The sequence below is a fragment of the Mercenaria mercenaria genome, chromosome 6 (assembly GCF_021730395.1).
Source record: "Mercenaria mercenaria strain notata chromosome 6, MADL_Memer_1, whole genome shotgun sequence".
NCBI lineage: Eukaryota > Metazoa > Mollusca > Bivalvia > Venerida > Veneridae > Mercenaria > Mercenaria mercenaria.
Window position 1 is genome coordinate 77,829,647 of NC_069366.1, and position 27,339 is coordinate 77,856,985.

The 27,339-nt window shown below is 33.8% G+C and overlaps 1 protein-coding gene across 1 annotated transcript; it reads left to right on the top strand.

Annotated features, from left to right (window-relative positions):
* Nucleotides 1–6,885: 6,885 nt before the first annotated feature.
* LOC128557868 (uncharacterized) lies at nucleotides 6,886–13,867 on the top strand. Its single transcript, XM_053546393.1, has 3 exons — nucleotides 6,886–7,242; nucleotides 11,796–11,968; nucleotides 13,480–13,867. The coding sequence occupies exons 1-3, from the start codon at nucleotides 7,170–7,172 to the stop codon at nucleotides 13,840–13,842; spliced, it is 609 nt and encodes a 202-aa protein (XP_053402368.1). The 5' UTR covers nucleotides 6,886–7,169; the 3' UTR covers nucleotides 13,843–13,867.
* The last annotated feature ends 13,472 nt before the right edge of the window (nucleotides 13,868–27,339 follow it).

Genomic DNA, 27,339 nt, shown 5'->3' on the forward strand with positions numbered 1-27,339 from the left:
ATTGTTTTTGACAGTATCTTGGACGGATATTGTAGTGTGTAACTTACTTTACATTCCGCATTAATATTTGTACTTGAAATTGCTTTGTTGAGCTCACCGACGTCACATATGAATGTCTATTGTTTTAGTTTATTGTCTGTTATAAAAGTACCGAATCTCAATATTAAGAGATAAGAATTGTTTCTTTCTGGTAGACAAAGGAAACCATTTGGTTGAATCATAAAATAACGGTTTTTGGAAAGAACTGAATATTCTTTGGTTTTTTGTTATTCACCGGAAATTCAAAAAGTGACATCACCTTAAGATTCAATTTTCAAAATGACATTAAATTATATACATATCATAAACATGATAAAATCGGCTAAGACCACAACAACAGCCCCTTAAGTATGTCTAAAAATAGTGTTTTTTTTCGCCGTATGTTTCCGCCACACTCCGTGAAAACCGAAAATTGCCGAATATGAATGTACGGTACGGTTACGATATGGGGTTTAGGAACAACCAAATTGGCGGTCTCCATTAAAAGGGAGTAACTCCGAGTTACTCAGCCGAAACATTACAACACTGCGCATGCTCTATCAGAACGCGCCAGAACGATATTTTCACATTTGGCGTTGTTTCGTTCCGTCGTTGTGGCGGGGGCGCCAGAACGACAGAATGCCAAGACGACGTTTTTTAGGGCGCCGTTTATAAAGTGTCGTTCTTTCGTTCTGTCGCGTTGCATTCTTCGTTATATCATTTTGGCGGGGGCGCCAGAACGAGGGAAAGAAACAACACCAAAAGAGGAAAACGTCGTTCTTTCGTTATGGCGGGGGCGCCAGAACGACAGAACGACACTGGCAGAAATCAGCCACCATACGGTGATATATATTCTTTCTGGTCTAGTGCACACCGGACAATCGGATGATATTAGAATAAAGAACTAGTTGTAAATTTACTCGGGAAAGTCTGAAGTAAGTAATGAAATCATGTCTTAAATATCGAAATAAAATAAGTTATATTGAATTTATTTTCTTTTTGGGAATATCTTTGTGACTTTACTGATTGTACTTTTTTTCCCTTATCGGGAAACTGTTGCTCTAAAAACAGATATAGGCATCTAAATGCATATTTTATACCTGGCCATATTTTGATCTTCAATATGTTGTAGATATTTTTTAACTTTTTATGCAAAGTCTGATGGTATGACTTTGTGTAGTTTTAAAGTAATCTTGAAAAATGGTCATTTGCTTATATTTTTTCCTAGTCAGTTTCTTGGATGACTAGAGCTGACCAAATAGTATGCTTTCTTAGAGCTTTTAATATATCTTTTCTTCAAGACTGAAATTCGCTGTCATGTCAGTTATGATATTTCCTACATAACACATAATTTTGTTGATGTTTAAGAAGCCTTGTTGTCTTGTAAAGCTTGAAAAAGGTCCATAGAATCTGATGTGAAGACCTAATTTTGCCGGTCATACTGGATTTTTTGGAGAGAAATTGTGTCAATTCTGTGTCAATTCGTTTACACTTGATTTAAGTACATGTAAATTATTATGCATAATTCAAAGTACAATGATATCATAATATTTTCCCTCTCGTTTATTTTTATTCATTTAGATTTTGATGACATTCATTCTATTTCGTTCAATTGATAAGAAATGTGTTGCATATTTTTGAAATTGACCAATAAGTTTGCAGCATCTTTTGTGCTTATCTTTAAATATTATCAGTAATTTATTGGCTTTTCTAGTTGGCACTTCTTCTGATTTTAACATTTCTTCTTGGAATGGAATGTATATGGAAATTTAGAGCCAATTTTATGAACTTTGGACTAAAATAACTTTTTTGGAAAAATAAATTAGAACTTTTTATATTAGAGTTTAGGTAATTTCATTAGGAACAGAGTTATAAATGCAGAAAGTGGAATGTTCTGACAATATTGACACATATTTTAAATGAAGTGAATTTAAGAATTTGTGTATTGTTTCAGTTATTTTCGGTATTGTATAAATTAATTAGTAGACATATTAGAACTTGAACAATAACCCCTGAATCCGAATGCAATGAGTAAGAAACCTATGAGGAACTTTACATAATCATGGTCGGCTCCAAGCCTACATATTGTTTTTGGTTATTTTGCCTCCCTAAATGCTACAAGAAGCCGGGAAATAGAATCCATCCAAGCGGCAGGATGTAAGGAATCTACCGACTGGTCGAACCTACATGCTTTAGTCCTACGGGTGTTTGCTTTTTATGACAGCCTATTATTGATTTGAGTGTGTTTCACGAATAACAAATATGATAACAAAATGTAAGATAATTACACATAGATCTAATAATGACGATCGTTTCATTGACTTTGCATATTTCAGTTATTTTAGTTACTATTGTAAATAATTTATGGACATTTACACCTGTATTTGAAGTAATGTAATCTTCCAAATGGTTCTCTACTAGTTTAAAAAACGACAGCAAAACATCAAATAGTATACCGTATGACTCTTACACAGAATTAAACAAATTTGCAAACAAACAAAACACATGCACAAATTTCAAAATGACTATACCGGTAATCAGTTATGCTTCTACATGCATAACAATGATGGAGTGCAACATCTCTTTTACTTCAAGAGCAGCAGAATATTCAAACCACAACCTGTTATTTTCAATAAATAACAGTCCACATACTCGACTTAGTATAGAGTGGCGATTTTAACATTCATACCAAATCCCCCCTGAGGCCTATTTGTATTGATTTTACAAGTAAATATGTATTTCAACATAATTACTTGGAGTGAACCAACTCCACACCTGAAGAGATTTTATGTTATATCACAACACATCATCTTCTCAAAACAATTAATTAATTAAAACACACTAAAAACATTATAAGTATACTCTATATATAAGTTATGAAAATGATCTGTCAATCAATAAAATTGCTCCCCAAAGTGCCTTAAATTAAACGTGTACGTAAACATTCAACACGTGCGAAAGCACAAAATCTCTATAGTTTTGATTATCCATATCGAAAATGAACACACAATAGATTGTCTACCATGTAATACTATTGACATGGTTTCAAGGAATTAAAGCTGTCATAGCTGTTCCTATATAATTATGACACGTCAATGCACCATTGGATATCAATAAAATGACTATTTTCAGAATTAAATATGAATGAACAACACAAAAAGGGGTCCTTACATACAAATAAATTCATCTGAAGTTTCACTGAGTTTCTTTGAATCATTCTGCTATTTTCAGCATTTCTGCGCATTTTTTACAGCTAAACAATCATATCTTAATAAAATTTCATCATGATTCCTTACGAATCTCAAATGAATATAAAAATTTGCCAAGTACATTTTTGTTTACTTTCAGCTTAACTCCAAAAGATGTAATCAATTTAACTTTTTGTTTTTAAAACCAACAAAGCTTGCATTATATAAGAACTATGTTTGAAAGTAACGGTCTTACTGTTAGCTGCATCATTTCTCGGCGTGTCGTTGTAGCGGTAACACTTGCACATGATCTTACGACAGCCCATTGTAGAAGTTCGACATTCTTTCTGCGGCGCCATAAAAGTCGTTGTAACGTAGTATAGTGGCCTGGCCGGTGCACCTGAAGCTTTGTTTTAAATACAACACCATTATGACAGTTCTTACATTGTTATTTCCTACGAAGAGCAATGTACAGATACTTCTAAATATTCAAGTAGCCTTTTAAAACAGTTCTATTTACAACTCAATCAACAACATCCCTTTCGATCACAGTGTATATCGAGTTTATATAGAGAACACAGGAAAACTTCACATACACATTATATAAAAATCAATCACGGACGTTTAATACACTCAAGCTACTGCAGATTTGACACGTTTTCTTTGACTTTGTTAATTAATGAAATGTACAGTTTTTTATATAAATTTTAAAATCTTATGTATCTCCAAATTAAAATACAGAACCTAGCCATTACATTACAAACATTACTAGTAAAGGTCACATCTAAGTACACAAAGTCATCAACTATTGACAGATTTTCCCAATTAAAAGTAGATACAGGTATACTGGTTTGTTTCTTTGCTTCTTCTGGCTAAATACAAGGACCTTTATTCACGCATGGTAAACTACAGAGCTACCTCTTTCGGAGGTATACGGTAAATTGCTCTGTCGCAACTTCCGAGGTAGTGCACGTCGCGATAAAAGAGCATCAACAAAGGTGAGTGTCATCATATTTTTTGCATTTTTACTAGCAGTGTGTCGAATATCAAATATCGGGGAATGGTAGGCGGTGTATATATGATTTAGCTTTACAGAGAACTTACAGTTTGCTAATTTATTCTAAATTTGCGGTCGTGGTGATGTTTACCAACGAGTTGATTTAGCAGTGAAGGAAATGCGATTATCGACTCGGGCAAGTTTTTTTGGTTTTTTTTTTATTTCGCATTTATATGATGCTAATGCTCTTACATCATAATATGACAGAATCTAAATTCTAAAGAAAGATAATTTTACACAAAATCTGAAGTTCAGTCCCTTTCAACAGACGCGTCTGACTTGTTCAAATAAAAGGTGGATTGATAGAAATGAAAACAGCCGAGAATATAAGAATTTAAATCATAAAGAAAGTTCTTAAATTTTGAATTCGATCACTGTGGTAATTTTGTAAGTTATTGTATGTTTAATTGATGTTGCTAATTTAATGTGTATATTGTTTAAACACTAAATGCATGATGATTATCTTCTATGTAAAGTTGCCCTATAAATTTCATCTGATGTTAAATCAGCATGTCTGTTTAAAACTTTCAGATTTTAGATTCATAAGTGCATTTGAACGTGCTCGTATATTATGAAGTCACAGCGAGGCTGGTATTTGTACAAAGTACATTTTATTTTTATTTACCGGTACATACAAACAAACTGGTCGTGTCCTCAACGAAAAGTAATTATTGTATCATTGTATTCAGATATGATTTTACAATTGTAATACGTAGTGTAAACAAGTTTCAGAGCCACTTCCACTTTATTGGCAGTAGTACTGATTAAAATGGCACTAAATGCAAAACAAGCAAAATAAATATAAGAACATATAAGCAATGTGCATTATACAAATGCTGTATATATATATATATATATATATATATATATATATATATATATATATATATATATATATATATATATATATATATATATATATATAAATGTGATAACTGAATTGTATTTCGTAACGGGACATAACTACTATCCTGATACATTCAACACTGCTCAAAACTATTAATGCAACACAGAGCTATCTCCTTTGCGACATGACTATCTCCTTTACGACAGAGCTGTCTCTCACAATAAAATGTGAATATTTTTATTCCCAAACCATTTGCGGTACATATTTTATTTTCAAATGCATTGTATACTTTACAGCTATCTCACGCCTACTCGGTTTTCTTCTTACTATTAGTAAAATGCAAATATTTGACAATGAAAGTGCTTTCTTGACGAAACGGCCAAATTCACCTCTAAATCAACTCGTTGGTAAACATCACCACGACCGCAAATTAAGAATAAATTAGCAAACTTTTAGTTCTCTGTAAAGCCAAATCATATCTACATCGCCTACCATTCCCCGATATTTGATATTCGACACACTGCTAGTAAAAATATGATGACACTCACCTTTGTTGATGCTCTTTTATCGCGACGTGCACTACCTCGGAAGTTGCGACAGAGCAATTTACCGTATACCTCCGAAAGAGGTAGCTCTGTAGTTTACCAGGCGTGTTATTTAGACAACTTAACCTCCAACTTCCAGGTCTGACAATATAGGTACATAGCATTCAAAGGAAGCCTGTATCTGTTCCTTAAAATCAGCAAGAATAACAGTGTCGTTTGCATATAATAACAGGTACAATTTGAAAGCAAAACAACAACAACAACAACAACAACAAAAAAAAAACAAAAAACAAAAAACAAAAAAACAACAAAAAAACAACAAAAAACAAAAAAAACAACAACAAAAAAACAACAACAAAAAACATGCACTTCTTCATTATCAAGCAAAACTCCAGCAACATCATTTACTAGATCTAAGCTGTCATTTGCTTTTGAAAAAAGGCATTAAGGCATTTAATAAAACATAGAAAAAAGGAATGGGTGATACATTTTCACCCTGGCGAACATCAATACTGTTTATGAAAAATCAGATAGTTTAGCATTTTGTCTGACACAGGATTTGGCATTTTGATATAAGCTGTAGATAAACTTAAACATTTTACCATCAACATTCAGCTGTAAAAGTTTCATCCACAGTTCAGTTGACTGAATCAAATGGTTTGCGATAGAAAATAAATGCACAGTACACAGTGCTTTAAAAGGAAGATAAATAGTTATACACTAAACCTTTCAGATTAAAAATGTGATCAGTTTTGTCATAGTCCTTGTTCCTCAGAAAGTACATTCATGAAATCTAAATACTGATTCAGACGATTATTCAAAACAGCTATATATGGTAATACCTCGTAATTATCTGGGTCAGAAGGTTCACATTTATTTTTATATATGTGGCGTATTATACCTTCAGTCTAAGTTTCTGGCACAACTCTAGTATTATATACAATATTAAACAGTTTATGAAATATTGGAATCAAGACACTACTTGAATTATTTAAAAAAAATCTTTTAAAACATTTTCAATTCCACAGGCTTTATTATAATAATTGCGAAAAAAAAAAAAAAAAAAAAAAAAAAAAAAAAAGAAACGCCAACTACTTCCCGTTTCGTCGGATTTAAATAGTAACATAGGAAAACCATTATTTGGACTATAAATAGAACATGTGATCAATACGGATGTATTTACACAATGTTTTCGGTTTAATGCATTGGATCTTAAGCTGCAGACGTTGATAAAGTTCCATGATTGCAAAACCAGGCGAGCGTTTCCTTTTAAAAGGAAACTTTATTTCCTGTTAAGTCCAAGAAAAACCGAATCGTCCAACAAAACTGGAGAAAAACCAGGTTTCACAACAAAATTATTCCCTGTGAAGTTAGTTGTTAGAGAAAAATCTCTATTTAAAGTTATTAGTAACCCTAACAGTTTAAAATAACTACTAAGAAAACCTGAAAATAAATTCCACAGGATGAAAATAATATTGACTTAAAGCAAAAATCATCTTGGCACTATCACCACAATGGCTAAAGTTGTACACTTGTTTCTCCTGTCAGTGATTTTTGCTATTCTAGCGGTTACTACAAATTACAGAGGTACGTGTCTACTTTTATTTTTATATCAGGATACTTTGATACATTTTATTCACACGTAAATAGGCATGCTTAAATCAATAACAAGTTATAGGTCAGAAAATAAATATGATCGTAAACCATAGTTTATATCTAAACATGTGTGTTTTCAGTTTTAACTATAAAATCTCAAATAGACCCAGCCAAACAATCTCGTAATTTACTACCAAACTGGCTTAATTGATATTTTATTTACAAATGCTTTTTCTATAGTCTATATTTTACTTGGAATAATAGCCGTGTATTGGATTTTGAAAGAGAAAGAATATATTCAACCTGAATTTTATATTTAACTGGGATCCCGGATTTAAATCATCATTTAAGTTTTTTTAACTAGTTTAAACTATCACACGGGTGGTAAACGCGCAATCCAATTCCCGCTGGGAATACGCTTAAAATGGGTTGCGCGACGTTCGGTGCTGGTGTTGCGCGTAAAAAAAGACGAAATTGAGGTGTGTGAAGTTATGATTTTGCTTAGTATGAGACAAGAGTAATTTTTCTCGAAAAAAGCAAAATGCTATTCGACACAAATATGATAATACATCATATATGTAAAATATCTGGTTTGTAATTTATGATTCGGCTCTATTATCACAAAAACTCTGGCGACACGAAGCGTAAAAAAAGTATGAAATCAAGAAAAATGGCAGTTTCTGACCTCAGATGCCTAATCTGAGGGCATGTGATGCTATTTTATGATAACTCAACTGTTATGAAGTAACGGATATCAAAATCATTTGCTTAAAATCCTGCTTACGGGGACATAATTGACAAAAAAATCATCGGGAATGGGGTTGCGCAGCGGGCATGGAGTTGCTCGTATACATCATAATGTATATAATGTATACGCGCAACTCCATTTCTTTCCCGAATGCTTTTTTTGCGAATCTTTCCCCCAAAAGCAACTTTTCTTTCAAGTTTATGTAATATACATGACTGTTTTACACGTGTTTGATCATAAGAAGCGTCACATTTCCAGAAAGAAGGCACTTGGCAATGTGTGTCTTTAACAAGGATTTCAATTACTAATATGCTTAAAAGAAAATATCCTCTCGGAATTGATAATGGAAAACTTAAGAAATTAGTGCGAAATTTGCATTTTTCATTATTCAATACTTTTTGACAGATCGAATGAGCAGAGTTTTCGTGATATCAGGGCCGATTCTTCAATTAATAATTTGGTATTTCAAACATACGATCTTTATTCATTTTTATGTCGAATAGCATTTTGCTTTTTTTCGAAAGCACTCGAAAATGTGTCATTATTTACAAAAACAAAAACCCATCTACCTCGATTTTGTATATATTGATGCGCAACACCAGCTCCGAAAGTCGCGCAACCCATTTTAAGCGTATTCCCTGTCGGAATTGGATTGCGCGTTTACCACCCGTGTATCATATGCACGGGGGAGGAACTGTTATACGAGAATCGGTTGTGGAGGATATCATGTTACAGAGGATGCCACTGTTACAGTATTCCTGGATAACGTTACAGCATTCGGAGGATAATAATCGCTGTCGGTGCCTTGTTTGCCAAAGAAATGGTAAAGATTTATCTTTTTTTAGCAAAGTAAAAAATGTTTTTCTAAATCAATGGTATGTACGTCTGTTGAGACATGGTTTAACCTGCGAAACACAGTATATTGATGCCCATCAAGCGTTTAATGACAAAATTCGAAATTTTGATAGAAAATTATCTAAAAGAAGTTGATTAAAATATATTTCAACCATATTTTATGCTCATTTGCATCGATAAAAACCCTCTATAGACATGCACTTATAATACGAGGTAGAAAATCACTGTGGGTCTAATTTTTCATGGTTTTATAAAAATGTTACAGTTTAGCTGGATATGTTACAGTTGTGGGGTGCTACTTCTGGATGTGTTACAGATTTATAATGATACTTTTTGGAATACATTTTGACAATATACAATACCAGGATAGTAAATAAAATTTAGATATCATGAATTATGCGGGATTCTTTTTGTACTATAATCAACAATTCGCATTGAATCGTCGTTTGCACTTTAATAAGCTGATCTTTTATAAATAGTACCTGTTTATGCTACATGTACTATGTTAGCAAACGATGTGTCCTAGCTTCAGAAGAGCTTGGATTTCAATTACTAATATGCTTAAAAGAAAATATCCTCTCGGAATTGGTAATGGAAAACTTAAGAAATTAATTGGCTTTTCTAGCGAAAACTCGCATATGTGCTAAAAAACTTTATTTCAAATAACAAAAGATTCTTTTTTTGTTAAACATGTATACGTATTAACTGTTGGAACAACCATCAAATCAGAGTCTGCTTGCAGGTACGTAGCTGCCTTCAAGCAGATATGCGTCTGCGCAATGAAGATTTTCATCTAAAAATATATGCGTCTTTGTCTTTGTATATCAAGGGCTTTTCAGGACTGTGCGCCGAAGGCATGTCTCAGGACTTTAATGCTCACCATCTGGCATTGTGTAAACGCGAGCAAGAGTGCATTAAATTCGGGTTGTTCAAAAATTAGGAGTTACCTTATAACCATAGTAACTCGCTGTCTTCTTAGATGTGAACGAAAGTAATTTATGTGAATATAAATAAAGAAATACTTAGAACATTTTTTTCGATATCGCGATTTACTTTGAGGTTATGAAAAAATGTAACAACCGATGTATTTAGAGACTGTTCAAATGATCGGCCAATTTGCATGGAAAAGGGATAGTAGATTTGCTCTGCATAACTTGCATCATCAGCTGTTCATCATAATTATGTGATTCTTGACATATCACAACTGACATCTTTTCCCGTTAGATGCAATGTTCTAGTTTTTCTTTCCTGTGTTTTTAAACGTCGTTACAGCAACGCCTCCCTAATACATGTCTGACTGCCTCAAATGACAAAATAAATGTTGTTCAGCAGTATTTACATCTAACAACAGAATCCTGAAGTAGAAAAAATGTATCATCCTAAATCTGTAACACATTCAGAAGCAGCACCCCACAACTGCTAAACTGCAACATTCTATAAAACCACGAACAATTAGACCAACAGTAATTTTTCTACCTCGTATTATAAGTCCATGCCTGAAGAGGGTTTTAATCAATGCAGATGAGCATGAAATATGGTTGGAATATCTTTTAATCAATTTCTTTTAGATAATTTTCTATCAAAATTTCAAATTTTGTCATAAAACGCTTGATTGACATCAATATATTGTGTTTAGCAGGTTAAGCCATGTCTCAACAGACGTCCATATCATTGATCTAGAAATACAATTTTTATTTTTGCAAAAAAGAGATAAATCTTTACCATTTCTTTGGCAAACAAAGCACCGACAGCTATTATTATCCTCTGAATGCTGTAACGTCCAGGAATACTGTAACAGTAGCATCCTAAATCTGTAACATGATATCCTCCACAACCGAGTCTCGTGTAACAGTTCCTCCCCCGTGATATGGTCAAATCAACGTCGGTAGTCAACACCAGCTGCAACGTACCTGTGCACACATCTATAAATAGACAAACTAAAACGTAGATTTACCAAACAAGATATAAACATTAATGAAGTTTTGTACCTTATTGAGGATGTGAACTTCAGTCAGGTTAGCCGCGTAATACATTTGTATGTATTATCTAACTTATACAAACAGTTCTCTTCTTAATAATGTTTTACATGTACTTGTATGCATAAATAGGTCTATTGATAGCGTAATTATTGTATGATATGTCTAAAACATTGAATAAGAATGTTTTATTGAAATAATGGTACATTATGGTATAAATAGTTCTGAATACCATAACTTAACTAACGCTGTTTTTATTTTCTGACGGTCGCGTCCATAAAGTTACGACGTAACTCCATTTGGTAACCTAGCAACATCTGCGCACTAACTCTCACCAGAAACTGATGTCGTCATGCAAAATTGATAGCACGTGGTTAATTTTGAAAAGAAAGATCAATATTCTGTACTTCTTTGCATTTCATTGAATTAGAAATATTACCATTTTCAACAAAGTTCATGAAAACATACATTGGAAGGTTTAAATTCACAGAAAAGATAAATAAATAACGTCCATTTCTTTCCAAAATGAAGAATATCCTGATCTGGTCACAACTGCAAATATTGCAGACAGCGGTACTCATTTGAAACCGGTTTGTGAAAAGTCTACTAGAAGTTTAGCTAAAACTGATAACATAGTGTAACGTAATGATTAAACATTTAAAAGCGATGTTTTTTAATGAATTTAACGTGGCACCGACACATGATAGGACATATGGCGAGTTTCCAGCTTTAATGGTGAATGAAGACCCCAGGTGCCCCTCCGTGCATTATTTCATCACGAGCAGGCACCTGGACAGAACCACCGACCTTCCGTAAGCCAGCTGGATAGCTTCCTCACATGAAGAATTTAACGCCCACATCGATGAGGGGCAAGTGATTATAATGTTTGATGTGAAAAAGAACCTACCATTTAAAGTTATTTTGCATGCTTAAGTATTAGAAACAAATAACATTGTTTATTTCAGGTATGTACAAAATGGACCATATGTCAGAATGCTCGCGATTCTGTGCTGTCGTCATATGGGACATAAATACCGATGACACGGATATACGATTCATCTATCACAAACGCTTTTTATACGCATTAATATCTAAAATGCCGGAGGGTTCATACATAATTTTGAAAACAACAGACGATCTTAAGGAGGTAGGTTACCTTGTTACAAGGGTAAATTCAAATTAGTTGAACCGCAGCATGTTTTTGTATTTCGTCTAATATGAAGTTTTAACTGCTACAATTTCAATTTCGTTTGTCTCTGTCCCTTCAAGTTCAGTTTTTATCTAGGTTTGAAGAACATGACCCTCAAAAGGTATTTCATATTGAAAGAAGAAGGAAAATACGGATATTTAACACTTTTCAGTGTATTTTAGTTTCATTGATATCCGTAGAAGTCTACATAATTGATAATTTTACTAGTATGTACGTTAGCTTTCTAATATAAGCTTAAAATGTATATGTCGCGGGGCTCGTGTTTCCATGGTAACGCATTTTCTCTCATTTTTAAACAACTATGTATAAAAATACGGGTTTTCGACGGCTTTAGTGCCATTCCGTTAATGACCAACATGGAATATTTTGGTAATATTATCAGCAAAATACCAAGCGCTTTACATGGTACCCTATTTTTCTCAAAGTTTAAAGTAACCATGACAACAGAAATGTTTAAAATAGCCTGTATCTTGTTTTTTGTCGTAATTTCTTATTAAAATATTGAATAAGATTATCTTTCTAGTTAATGTAGCTTTAAAACATATTATTTCTAACGTAAGTTATATTTTCGTGTTATTTGCATTTATTCAAACAAATTTCACAGCTAAGAATACTCACAGCAGTACACCTCGTCTGGCATTTTTCATGTAAAAATCGTTCAGCATGCTGCTATTATTCTGATGGATATTGTTAAAATGAAAATAAAAAGCCGAAGCTGTGTTTCTTAAATAGACCAGTGTCAACGCTTTTGAATTTTACATTTAGATACATAGGTCACGGGCTTCGTTTCCATGGTAACATCAATTTAATTCAAGAAACCACATTTTCTACTGAAATTTGAACAACTTTGGGTCTTAATTTTAGTATATAAGTTACAAATTATCAACGGAACCTGAAAAATAGGTATTACAAATCAAACTGCTAGATTTTTTATTTGAAAATGGCCGTAACAAGTAACCTTTCACCCAATTGTATTCCAAATAACATTGGTTACCATCGTCCATTTCCTTACATTCCGCATAACATTTCAATATAACTACATAAAAGAAGCAAAATATTGATTATTATTCAGAGCAACAGACTCATAAAAATATTTCAGCAAATAATGGTTATTTGAAAATAGTTAAAATAAAGAAAATGCACAGAATTACGTACTTTCAAGATAAAAGCTATTAATTTTGCGCGGTAACTGACACGTAACGTCATGACGTCAATGACGTCATTTTAAGGCAACATTGTTTTGAAGCGTTTCTGCGGCAATTTATTCATTATTTCTGCACTTTTAAGCCATAAAGCATCAGATCGAAGACAGGTTCATGATTTGTTTTCAGAAGAATGAATATACAAACACATTTAGTTTGTCGTAAACGTCGTCGTAAATCGTCACGTTAGCTTCCGGTTGGACATGCGCACATACAAATATGAAGGTAACCTACCTCCTTAACACCGAGCTCATATTTAAAAAGGACTTCAGATGGACAGAACAGCTACATGGAATAAAGTTTTCATTTAGTAATAATAAGGCAGCAATTCCGCACTCGTTGCTTCAAAAGACCGTTGAAACTTCTCTTGATTGGAATGAAACAGCTGACATGGATATACAGTTATTTTTATTATTAAATGATATATCACATTTCGACGACGAGAAGAAAGCTGGTGAAGCTCTAACGATAGTAAACACGTTCGTTGTATTTACTGGAAAGATACAACCGCAAAGTGTTTTCACTGATTTGGCTTCAGACGAACAACACGTGTATGGTCCTATAACTGGCGACACAAATGATAACATATTCCGTTATTAGACAAACCACTTCCTGGATTTATCTTGTCAAAGTAAGTATATAGCTGACGTTAAACACTGGTTTCTAAAGGTTACTTATATAGAAGAACTGATAAACAAATCTATATGAAATTTAGATACAGAGTCTCTGTCTTTGAATACTTCATTTGACATACTTAGTGTATAAACAATTGCTGGTTTGTAGAATTTCTCGGACTTCTGATTGTCTTCAGAATCAAACGTAACAAGAGCTGTCGGAGGACAGCAACGCTCGACTGTTCAACAGTCTTGTCAGTTGAATGAATATTAAAGTCGGAAACGTGGCATACTTTTGTAAAATTGCAAAACTGGGTAATGGGACCTGTACAGTTCATACCATCTCATGACACTGGACAATCGTGTGAAGTTTCAATCCATTCGCATTAGTGGGTACTGAGATACCAACTTACATACAAAAACTTAACCAAAAAACTGCGGGATAAAAAAGGGACATAATTTTGTAAAAATTGCAAAGTAGAGTTAGGGAACTTGTGTCCTGCATATCAGATCATCACAGTGAACCAGTACGTGAAGTTTCAGTCCATTCCCATAAGTGGGTACTAAGATACTAGCTAGTTTACATACAAAAACTTAACCCGCAACAGTCGAAAAAGGGGCATTATTTTGTAAATTGCTATGTAGAGTTATGGAACCTATGCACTGCATGTCAAATCATCTGAACGAACAAATGTGTGAAATTGCAATACATTCCCATTAGTGGGTAATGAGTGGCCATGCACGTGTGGGTGGTGTATGCGTCTTAAAGCTGAATATTCGGCGTAATGCGGTAGATGGTCCCCTCATAGACTGTCCCACTCAGGGATGTTATACATATCAGAGTTAGAGATATGTATTGAGTATTGGTGGTGGTTTATGGTTGTTTAATTTAATCTTTTTATGCTTAACGTATTTACAAATCATGTCAGAAATCCACGCGGTGTTACTCGACACTTACATACCAAAACAACCGCCTCGGTATCCTAGTGGTAGAGCGTCCACTTCGAGTGCGGGAGGTCGTGGGTTCGATCCACTGCCGCGTCATACAAAAGACGTATGATGTTTTTATTGTATTTAACAGATTCAAGATCAAATTGTGGAGCAAGCATGTATATGAACAGAAGCAAGTGCTACAAATATGGAAACATTTGTGGACGGACCAAGAACACTTCACCTCAGTTCTGCCTGAGTACTTGCTCAAGTAAGTTTTTTTCAATAACATACATTTTGTATTTTCTTCTCTGGAAAGCTGTTCGAAACTCAAATGACAACTCATAAAAAGACTTGTTATGAACTTAAAATTAAAAATAGTTATTTCATCATATCTTTATAAGGTATGTAACCCCGACAGCAATCAGATATGAATGCACAAAGCCATGAATCAAGTGTCCTTTCAATTTAAAGTTGTAATCGTGTTCAAAATCGCCGTAAAAAGAAAGAAAATAACTTTGTAGATCTGTAGAAAACTGTCTTATGAACACATTCGCCCGTTAGTCTGACTTGGATGGCCAAATATTGTTGAGATACGAATGGATATAAAATCATAAAATATTTAATGACCCGTGGGTCCCTAATATAATTAACCCGCCAGGCTTTGCTGATTTCTGTAAGTCAACGAAGACAGTGTCACGTAACGAAAATTTAAATACGTCGAAAACAACAATGGCTGATTGGCTGTGATCGGATTTTGTGTAAAGACGGCGGATAAATTAACAAATACTCTGCTTTTCTCTGCCATTTCTACAAAAAAAAAAATAATGCATTAATGTTATCAAATTACGCCTGTTGTTCAATAAAAGTAAAGGCAGTTTACCAGAAAATGCGATCATGGTGTTGTTGTGTTTCTGAAAAAAATAGATCCAGCGTGTCACTTTGTACGGTCCCGTATGATCAATCAGTTCATCTGCATCTGCATGACAGTCCCCACAGTGAATAACTGACTATATATCTGACTGGGAGGCGACTGTCTGGTCGGCGCTTTGATTATTAAGCTGCAGGTGAAATTACAAATGAGTGTGCAATATCAAAATCAGTATTAATATATCACAAGTTAAAGGTTAAAAGATGATATAAACAAATATTTCAGCTTAGAACATTATAGTAATCTAGGCCACTCCAGAACTCATTAAGGGTAGCACTGGAATTTACATGCTGTAGTAGGTTGTTCCAGAGTCTAATGGTTCTAGGAAAAAATGAGTTCATGTGATAATGTGTGCGAGAGGAGGAAATATGAGAGTAAAGGTCCCTGGATTCTAGTAGGTACTGGTGATCTACAAAAATAATGGAATGGTGGATTTTATACGAAATAATTAGGGATGTGAAATTTCTCCTTGTTTCTAACGTTTGCCATTTAAGTACAGTTAACACTCCTGTGATGATTGATCTACAGTCCTAGTTGGTTAGAACATATCTGACTGCAGCCTTACGTACTACAATTTCATATGTTAGAATTTTTGCCATGGATGCCAAATGCGTGCTTTCTACAATGTTGTACGGATTCATGTCTGAATGGTCACATTGTGTCCAATAAATTTTGTAAATGGTATATATAGCAAGTAATTCCAAACTTCTATATAATAGTTAGTCTTTTCAAGTATTTTAGTGTCGCAATTCATTTAAGGAATAAACGTACTTAATTGGTAATCCATAAGCACTTTCGAACTTGTCACATGATGGGTAAAAGAAATGAAGTCGATTTGTCCCCAAGGTAAAGTGTCATTTTCAATTTTCTATAGATAGTTCCTGTTTTTACATCATTCTGGACCTAAACTTGACATTTCATACCATTTCCAGGAGACGTTTTGTATTTATAGAAAAGTAAATGAGCCTTATTACACTGATTCCATGTAAGAGTGTTCACATTGCCTAATATTGTGACGCTAAACCTATTGTACGTTGTATTTAGAATCTTTTGGAATCATTTTCAAACTGCTTTCATTCATGACCTACCAAAATTCATCATCCTTGGCACATAATTTTTTTTTGTCTGTGCATTCAAATATATATTGTCGCCAAAGCATGAAATAGGTACGTTACCTTCGTCTGTTAAATTACTATGAAGTGAAACAACTGTGAAAATCTTATCTTTATTAGTAATGTCCATCTATTACAGACAACATTTATGATATAATCTTAAAGTTTGATAAACAGTATGTTACTATAACAAAAGCCACATACATTTTTGAATGATTGATGCACGATTTCACATTTAGCAATTACGTTTTTCTACTTTCCCTTACGTGAGCAGAAGAACCATGATCACTTACATGAAATACTATTTCTTTACGTACTTGGAATTGAAAAGGAAGAAGAATTTAGATGGATGAAACCAGATACGTGATGAACAGATACGTTACAGAGATTTGAAATTCAGAATGTCACATGATTCTGCGTTTTAGAAATTCATAAGAGATAGATTAATATCATATAATCACAAAAGGGATGTAATAAATTTTTCAGAAACGAGGAGTACAACTCAGACAAATTGTTACAATCTGAGTCTGATCTTTGTGAGACCTCCGTAAAACATAGTGTAATCACAGATGCCGATCAGCCTAAATACCAACTGAGAGATCTTAGACATCATGTATGGCTGTAAATGCACAAAGACACCATTTATATTGTTCTTAAAATAATCAGATACGTTTATATTGGATTTTATATCGAAATATGTATCCAAACTTTTGTATAAATCAATCGTTGTGGCAATTAATTTTTATCTTTAGCGGTTATGACTTGTTTCGTTTTTAATTATTAACACTTTTATGCAGTAAGTAAATCTGTTTCAAATAGTGCCAGATACGTTACAAAATACCTCAGGTTTTGATGCGTGCATTCATAGTGCACATATTCACATCAGGTATGACTGTATTTGAGCTGTGATATTGATAATACTATATAATGATGTTTAAGCTACTACTGTTTAGGATAAAGAATTTACGTTACTATACTAAATGCCAGGCTGTCAAACTTATCTAACTTGATGTAGGCTTCAATTTTATTTCTTCCTTTAACACAAAAACTTTGTAAACATAAGCTTAGCTAGAAATGAGAAATAGTTTAGTTTAAGGAATCTAAATATAATAAATAAAATGTTTTATTTTATTTATAGATGAATCTCTAAATCAATACCCTATTATAAAAAGTGAAATGAATACGCTTTAAAATGTATTTTCAAATAGCATAATGTGCCTGTGTAGGCTTTAACCTCCTTAAGTTTTTGTACTTTCAATACTACAAGTTGTATTAAACTAGATAAATTATTTTTCACCAAAGTGAAAGATTATAAATGTGATAGTTGTTGTAAGAGTTTGACCAATGATGCATTTATATTTATCAAATTCTAAAATTGCCTGTACAACTAAGAGATTTTCGTGTAAACTTCACATTTCTAGCACTTTTTGCATCTATTCAGTGAATATCTGACAGTAATTCCATCACTTTCGCATCCATAAAGTACAGAACTCATTCCGAATTTAAAATATCGGTAACGTATCTGGTTTCAGTGTCTAAATTCTTCTTCCTTTGCCATTTCGTTTACTTAAAAATTTTATGTGGGCGTTTCTCCAGTTTCTGTAAGGGAAAATAAAAAAATCGATTGCTGACTGTGAAATCATTCAGGCATCATTCAGTAATGTATATGGATTTTGTTATCATAAGATACGGGTTATCAAAATTTAAAATCGTATCATAAATGCTGTTTGTTATGGGCCATAGTAATACTTTATTTTCAAACTTCAATAGACTTAAATATCTCTACAATGTTTTATAAAGATAAGATTTTTACATTTGTTTCACTTCCTAGTAATTTAACAATTGAAGGTAACGTATATGATTAATGCTTTGGCGACAATACATATTTGAATGCACGGACAATAAAACAGTATATATCAATAAATGCGGTGTATTTTAACCATCGCTCAAGTCTTAAAAAGTGAAGTTAGTTTAAAATATCACAATTAAGTATTGCAGTGACTGAAAAATAAGAATTACTTGTTAAACGTTACAATTGATGGCACAGTGATTTCACTATTTTCAGCACAGTTATGCTTATTAGACTGATAATTATGTAATGCACTGCATTCTTTATTGTTAATTTTGTTAAGTCATGCATTAAGACAGTTTAAAAAATAATACCAAAATATTCATAATACAATGTACAAGTTACAATGTACAACATGTAAAAGTTTAGTCAAGATTGTCGAGCAACACAAAATAAGAACACTCTTATGTGGAATAAGTTTACATGTCTATACTGAGCCTCCCTGAAAATGCTACAAAATGTCAAGTATAGGTCCACAATGATGTAAAACAGGAACTAGCTTACAGAAAAAGAATTAGAAAAATTGTTATATTAAAAAGGATATTTTCTTTCAGCCGTAATGTGACAAGCTCGAAAGTGCTTCTGGATTACCTATTAAGTATGTTTATTTCTTTAATGAACTGCAACACTAAACCACTTAAAAAGACTCAATATTACGTAGAAGATTGGAATTACTTGCTAAATACACAATTTGCTAAATTTAATGGACACAATGTTACCATGACACAATGTGACCATTCAGACATGAATCCCTACAACATTGTAGAAAACAGGTATTAACATTTACAAGTCGCATGAGAAGCAAACTACATGATTGCAGTGCATTTGCAGGCGATTCCTACCAACAAAAAACCTGTTGAAATGCATAAAATGTATTTTTTTTGGAATTTGGGACTCAATGTGACCACACTTTTTCAAGAGAAAAATCACCGCTTCGAAAATCTCTGCAAGGTAAATGGAAAAACGTCAAACACTCACATAGCAACATGATACAGCGTTGGAACCGGAAAAATGTTGACTTGAACATGGTCGGTAAAATATATTCAAATGCAATGAGAAATTGCAGAAAAATACAAAAACCCTTATAGTACATGGGGGTAGCCATTAAGGTGGACACAGTGTGATCATAAACAAAAGTCACGTGATCACCCGCCCTAAGTATACACGGGTTCAACTTGAAAGAAAGTCTTAATTCGCTTTTGAGGCATTTCAGGATAGACTTGCAACGTAGTGCTTTTTACCCGAATTCGTTTCTAATCAAAGTGATTTGATATGTACAAGACTTCAAGAATCATCACAAAACTTGATCTGTTGTATCTTTGTAAAATCCTCTGTCAAATGTGCTCAAATGATTCCGTTTCCAGAGTTAAAATAAAAAAAAAATTGAAATTACTTCTTCTCATTTCACCGTTTGATTTTCTTTAGCACTTTTTGTTAGCAGACACGTTTGCAAGTAGTCTATTAATAAATCCGTATATCACAGCAAACGTGCGACTAGAGAATACAGCTGTTGCGACATTCTTGGACTTGTAATTAGTCGCCGGTAGGAACCGGCGACTATATTTGATAAGCTTTATGATTTTGCCACTGGTATAGAAAACGTATTAAAATGTTAGAATGAAAAAATGATTGTAAATAAAAGAAATATAAGGCAGTTATTGAAATGCTTACATGAAGGAATTAGGAGCTGAAAACTGCATAAGATTTTTATTATTTCAAAAGATCGCATTTTTAGGAAAGTAGGAAAAATATATAAAGAACTTATCCCTATGAATAAATTAACGACTGCTAGAGATATCCAGTGAACAACGAATGGCTGAGTCTTTACCAGTGTCTACGTCACGCTGCGTATATTTAGAATATACTACTGCAAATCCGCAAAACAAATCCACATGTGCGCATGTAAGACAAGGAAATTAATCAATGTAACACAGTCTAAACACAGTCTAAGACTGTCTCTTGTCTGTAGGAATAAGGTCAGTACTTCGGTTTAAAATGTGTTTCCATGGTACAGTCGAAAGAAATCCTAATTTTCCAATTTCTAGCGCAAACTAGTGTAGAACGAGTGCTTTATTTACACATTTGCACTGCTAGACTATATTCTGCATGAAATGAGATGGTTTTCATGTTGATACATCCGACATGGTAAGTTTTGCAGATCGAAACCAAAAGTAGGGGTTTATTGTGCGGACAAGAGTAAAATATGCGTCATTTTTAGGGTAGCAAACCACAACTGACTGGCATTTCACTAGGAACTATTCAACCCCTATTTTCTTTTCTCTTATATGCCCCCTTCGAAGAAGGAGAGGTATACAGTTTTGCAGATGTCGGCCGGTCTTTCGGTCGGTATGTAGACCAATCCGTTTCCGGTTGATAACTCAAGAAAACTAGGATCATGAAAGTTGTAATGGTTGTTTTTTTTTTTATAATCAGCAAATGACTCCTATTGATTTTGAGATCAGTAGGTCAAAGGTCAAGGTCACAGTGATCCAGAACAGTTAAACGGTTTCCGGATGATAACTCAAGAATGCTTAGGCCTAGTATCATATATGTTGATAGAGAGGTTAGTCATAATCAGCAAATGACCCCTAATGTTTCTGAGGTCAGTAGGTCAAAGGTCAATATCACAATGACCAGGTATATTTTAACGATTTTCTGATGATAACGCAAGAACGAATAGGCCTAGGGTTACGAATGTTAATAGGGAGGTTGGTCATGGCCAGCAGATGACTCATATTGATTTTGAGATCAGTTGGCCAAAGGTCAAGGACAAAGTGACCCAGAACAGTAAAACCGTTTCTGGATGACAACTTGAGAACGCTTGGGCCTAGGATAAGGAAACTTAATAAGGAGGTTGATCATGACCAGCAGATAACCCCTATTGATATTGAGGTCAGTAGGTCAGTGGTCAAGGTTACAGTGACCTGAAACAGTTAGAATGTGTTTGGGCAATAACTTGAGAATGCTTGGGCCTAGGATGACGTAACTTACTAGGGAGGTTTATCGTGACCTGCAGATGACCCCTTTTGATTTGAAATCAATAGATCAAAGATCAAGGTCGCTTTGACCAAGAAGAGTAGAATTTTTGTACACAAGGACCAAATAATTTCTGTTCCTTGTGCAATTACTGAATGCATCAAGGGAGGCATTTCGTGTTCGACGAGCTCTTGTCGTTAAATTTATGATAGACTTTTCATGAAAAATAGGTGTAGGACAAGAAATATCTTTAAAAATGATGGTCGGCGAATTGTAATAAGGAAAGAAGTTTATGAAATTTTCATCTAACATTCATCTTTCATCTAACATTTTTCAAATTGCAAAACTAAACACCGCACTTTAACAATTTAAATGGTTCTCTTTTAATTTTTCGCAAATGTTTCGTAGGATTGCAATTTTGTTTCGTTTATCCTTAGACGAATAATTACAGCAGTAGTTTGATGAAGATTCATGAAGCGGTTCATGAGAAGAGGTCATTAAACGTGTTTATATTTTTAGCTAAATTGGTCCCTATCCCCATTTGTAACAAAATAGCAGGAGACCTTACGATATTGTTACACATCGAGTTTGATAAAAATCCATTACATTTTAGTGGTTAATGCGAAGAAAGGCATATCTACTTTTAGCTATAGTGGTCCCTAATAGGGCCCAAGTTCCTATATAAATAAATTTGGAAGAGGACCTTATAATGATGCTCCAGACCAAGTATGACAAAGATCCACCAGGCTGTTCATGAGACGCTGTATAAAGGCATTTCTAGTTTTAGCTCTAGCAGCCCCTAAAAGGGGTCAAATGTCCCAGCTGAACAAAATTGGCTGCGGGCCTAATAAAGATGCTACAAATCAAGTTTGATTAGAATACATGAGAAAAAATCAAAGGATTTTTTTATTTATTATTTTTATTTATTTCTAAAATAGGCCAACTGATCCCGCTTTAACAAATGCATATTCGCTATTCATGAATCTTTGGACAATGACGTCATACCTATAAAAAAGTGAAGGTCAAGCAAAACACATAAGTGTAGTTATTTCAATATTTCTGTTTCATAAGCAAAGTTTAACCGTAGTCATATCACATAGATAAACTGTATGCAGGGTACCTTTACTTCAGTGTAATGAGATTCAGTCATTGTATAGCATATATATAATAAAACAGATTTCAACTGAGTTAAATATTTGCATACCATACTAAAGAAAAATATTCATACATAATAAATCAGTTAAATAATTTATAACAAATATATCAAAGCAAACAAGTACTCATTTTAATATGCAATCTGAATAAGTCACAAAAGCAAGAAACCTTTTCATATACAGACGACAATTGTAACAAGGAAAATCTTTTAAAAAGCACTTCTCTACATAAAAGACTCTTATCACACCGTTATTCATGTGATACACAGACCGTATTCAGCTCTTTCTTTAATTTGATATATGTTGGTATTTGAACAGGTTTTTATCATATTTTTTAAACTTACTTATCATTTTGAGATATATCAATATTCTTGCTAAATATACTGAGCCAAAGTTAGCTTTAAAACTGTGGACAGCGTCGTTTAGGATAAACGCTTTGTCTACATTTCACTCAGCGTAGCACAATCAACAGAGTGAAAGAAATTGACACTCTCGTCCAATCAGACAGAGTGTTGCATAAATCTTCCATTTTGATAAATTATCTATAATGCGTTATCAACAGTTTGATTTGCAAACTGAAGTCACGTGGCATAAGTAACGAAAACGAATTTAGACGGCGTCGCCGAAAAAAGTGATGTTCTACGTGATACGTAAAGACGACCTGAAGTTGTCGTTTTTTGTATGAGACAAATTGCTAACCTACAACCTGTAAGAACAGTCTATAAATTTCGTGATTTCTTTTAACTTTATTGTCAAAGTATGGGCCTTTCATTAGAAGATATATAATATAATTATTTTGAAATGTTTCGGTTTTGCATTCTTTGCTTGAAAATGTGACAAATATTTGCCGTCGTAGACTTCCATTCTTATTCGTGAGAATGCTAGCGCGTGGGTTTCAGAACGAGACTTAGCATAGGTTTGGAAAAAAAGGAAAAAGATTAAGATGGTAAGGCGGTAACGGTTTGGGTGTTACGTTCATCAAAGACGCGACGTTTTTCAGCCTTTCAAAATCGCAATAGCAGCTACAGCTTTATTAGCCTTTTTTTAATCCAATCTTCAAAATACTGGCCGACAGCTGTCCGGCGACATGATGCTCTTTATTCAAATTTTACTTGTCTAGTCTGTTACACTGATCTGTCTTAGCGAATACAGTATGATATGTAGTATAAACGCGTGCAAGCGTCTTCTTGTAATCAGGAATTAAACCTTAGTCTGTGTTCAGACCGTATGTTTTGTTCAAAGGAGATAACTCCTGAGGCTATTCAAATTTTATATAATTACGCCCCTTGTATTCTCAAAACATACATAGACAGAATTATTAACAAAAAAAAAAAAAAAAAAAAAAAAAAAAAAAAATGTAGAGATTATCTAGTCGTTAGCCAGACTACTTAAACCTATTCTTAGTAATAGAAAGAGCAATGAAACTCGAGCCCCCGAGTATAAATCGTTTACCCGAGAGTTTTAATGTTCTTTCTGTTTTATATCATAGCCATCAATATATGGTAGTTCAGTATACGTTTCACATTGCCATATACAGCAGTCCATGAGTACTTAAAATCCTTGCTTTACGAATGTGTAAAGCCCTGGTAAAATAAACCAATATGAGAGCAGAAAATCAGTAAAATACACTTCGCTGTCTGCTGTTCCAGACACGCTGGCATACTTTCCAATCCAACAGTGCGGTAACTAGCGTGCGGGTATTTAATACCTGCACACTTTTAGTTACCGCACCCTGCACTCAGTGTATGCGATTTACCTGCACCAAATTTGTTAAGAAAAAGCACCTAGCTATGATACAATTTACATAAAACTACGATACTGTTTTCATAGAGGAAACCAATAAAATCTCAAGCATTAGTTAGTTAAGTCGACCAAAATCTTAAAATAACAAATCCTAATTTTTACCAAACAAAATGAGGTCATACATCCATGCAAAAATGTTACTTGAAAAGGTTTTACATTTTCTGTGCACATGTTCAATAATTTGTTCATAACAGATCAGATCTGATAGCTGTCGTATAGTTTCTAACGCTCCTTAGATATTTCATAAAAACGCAGTATTTAAAGGTTTTGTGCCTCATTTCTAATATTTCTGTGTCTTCTTTGTCCTCTTTTCTGCTTACAAGGAATAAAACCCGTTCGATGCTCCGCCTATGGCTACATTATGTAAACACATATAATAACCTCAACGTCAGTAACATAATAGTCAACTCAGTTTGTATATATCATATTCAGCAGAAGCCGACGAAGATATTATTTCCGTTTATTTAAATATACTAAAACTCTTGATACTCTTATTTATTATGCTTATAGGATCATAATAAATATGAAAACGAGCTTAGCAGATTTTCACCAAAGTATGCAAGATCCTTGCAAAGTCCTTCAGTTAATGTTTCTTAAAACGATGCATAATTATGATGAAACCGTATCTTAGATAGTAAGATCATGTAGTGGATATCCTTGCACACTATATTGAGATGCACTTTGTATTATGTTGAAGTAACCATTTTAGTATAAATCATTACTATCTTCACTTTCAGATTTTGATCAATCTACTAATACCTTGAGCCCTGTAGATATGTCGGAAAAAAGTCATAACAGTTGTACGGACCTGTTGTTATATCAGGTGGTCATTGTGGTACTCGTTTTTGTAATAGCGATACTGGTTCTGCTTCTAATATGTGTGACGTGCAAGTGCTGTAAAGTACGGAGCATCAAAATATTAATTCAGTTTAAATTTTACGATTCGGAATGAACATTTAAGTTGATATCCTTGAGGTTGTAGTAGTGTAGTAAGTGCAGTCAATTTGCAGTTGTCTTTTTTTTTTTTTGGTAAAATAGTTCGATGGATGACATATTAACTCATCTGAGCACGAAGTGCTAAGGGTGAGCTATAATGGCCAGTGATTGTTCGTCGTGCGTCGTTCTTCGTTCTTCGTGCGTCATGCGTCAACATTTTTCTTTAAACAACATCTTCTCCTAAACTATCAGGTCAATTTTGATGAAACTTCACAGGAACGTTCCTTTGATGGTCTTCAGATTGTTCAATGATAAGAATTCCTTTGCTATGGCAACCGAAAGGAAAAACTGCAGAAATAACTTCAACAATCATGATAGAGTACCACTAGATTATGCTCATACAAGTTTTCGAGGCCCTAAGCCCTCTGGTTTTGGAAAAAAAAATTTCAAAGTTTTTCCCTATATAAGTAAATATAACTCATTGACCCCAGGGCGGTGCCATATTTGACCCAAGTGATATAATTTGAATAATTTTCGTAGAGGCCAGCTGGATGATGCTACATATCCAATATCAAAGTCCTAGGCCTTCTGGTTTTAAGACAAGAACTTTTCCCTATACTAGTCTATATAGAATATGTGACCCCCAGGGCGGGGCCATATTGGACCCTAGGGGGATAATTTGAACAATCATGGTAGAGGCCAATTAGATGATGCTACATACTAAGGTCATTATACATAAATACATCTGCAGGAGTTCAAATTTTACAAGGTAAAAACTGAGAGGCTTGTGCTAATCTTGACCACATTCTAAAAATAGATTAAGACCTAATCAGTAAAATTCTGAAAGTTGATATAAACACAAAAGTGCAAGAGCTAAACAATTTCTTTTAAAAAATATATATCACCTTATATCAGATTCAAAGAGACCTAATAAACACCTATCTCTCATCTGCATCTGAGTCCTATGTGGCTGAATGGTTGTGGTTGTCGTTGTCAAATTACTGTTCTCTCAATTATTCTTGCAAGAGCTTTAGTTATACTAATTTATTTTAGCTGGATTGTGATGAAAACTTCAAACTTTTTTGAACAACTCTTTAGTCCGTTTTCTGGAAAAACCAATACTGGTGTCATATGAGAAGACATGGTCGTGACCCCAGTGGGGCTCGAACCCAAGACCTCCTAGTTTACAGTATATGTGTTATTTGACCCTATAATTATCCTCTGTTCATGCGATAATGCTTGATGAATAAAAGAAATAATTTATAGAGTGTTACAAGGGTTCGTGCACAAAGTTTGTCATAAGATTCCAAGAATTTAAACGATATCTTCCTGTGGTTAATAACTATCCCTTCTAAAACAAAGAGTATGCCCGTCGTTTTATCAAAGAGGGTGGCCAAGAAAGAAACTATCAAAATATAAATAAGAGTGAGAGTAGTCTCTTTGTTTGAACAAGGATATCTATAATAGAAAACTCCAAACGTAAATATCGGCTGGAAAGCTAGATGACGAAAGAAGTGTTTTGGCGGATGCAGTGGTCGTCCAAAAGGTATAAGTAATGGGATTAAGGAGATTAAATTAGTCATCCAAAAATAAACATGGTAAATCAACAAGGAGTGTGGCTAAAGAAATGAAAGGGACTGAGAATGATGTCGGTATTAAATGTATTTCTATGGCGTTATCTTCCCCAAATAACAAAACATTTAGCATTTAAGCGGACATATGGCCCGTACTTGAATGAAACACATACCCGTAAAAGATTAGCGATTCCTCGTAAGCATGCAAAGCTCATAGC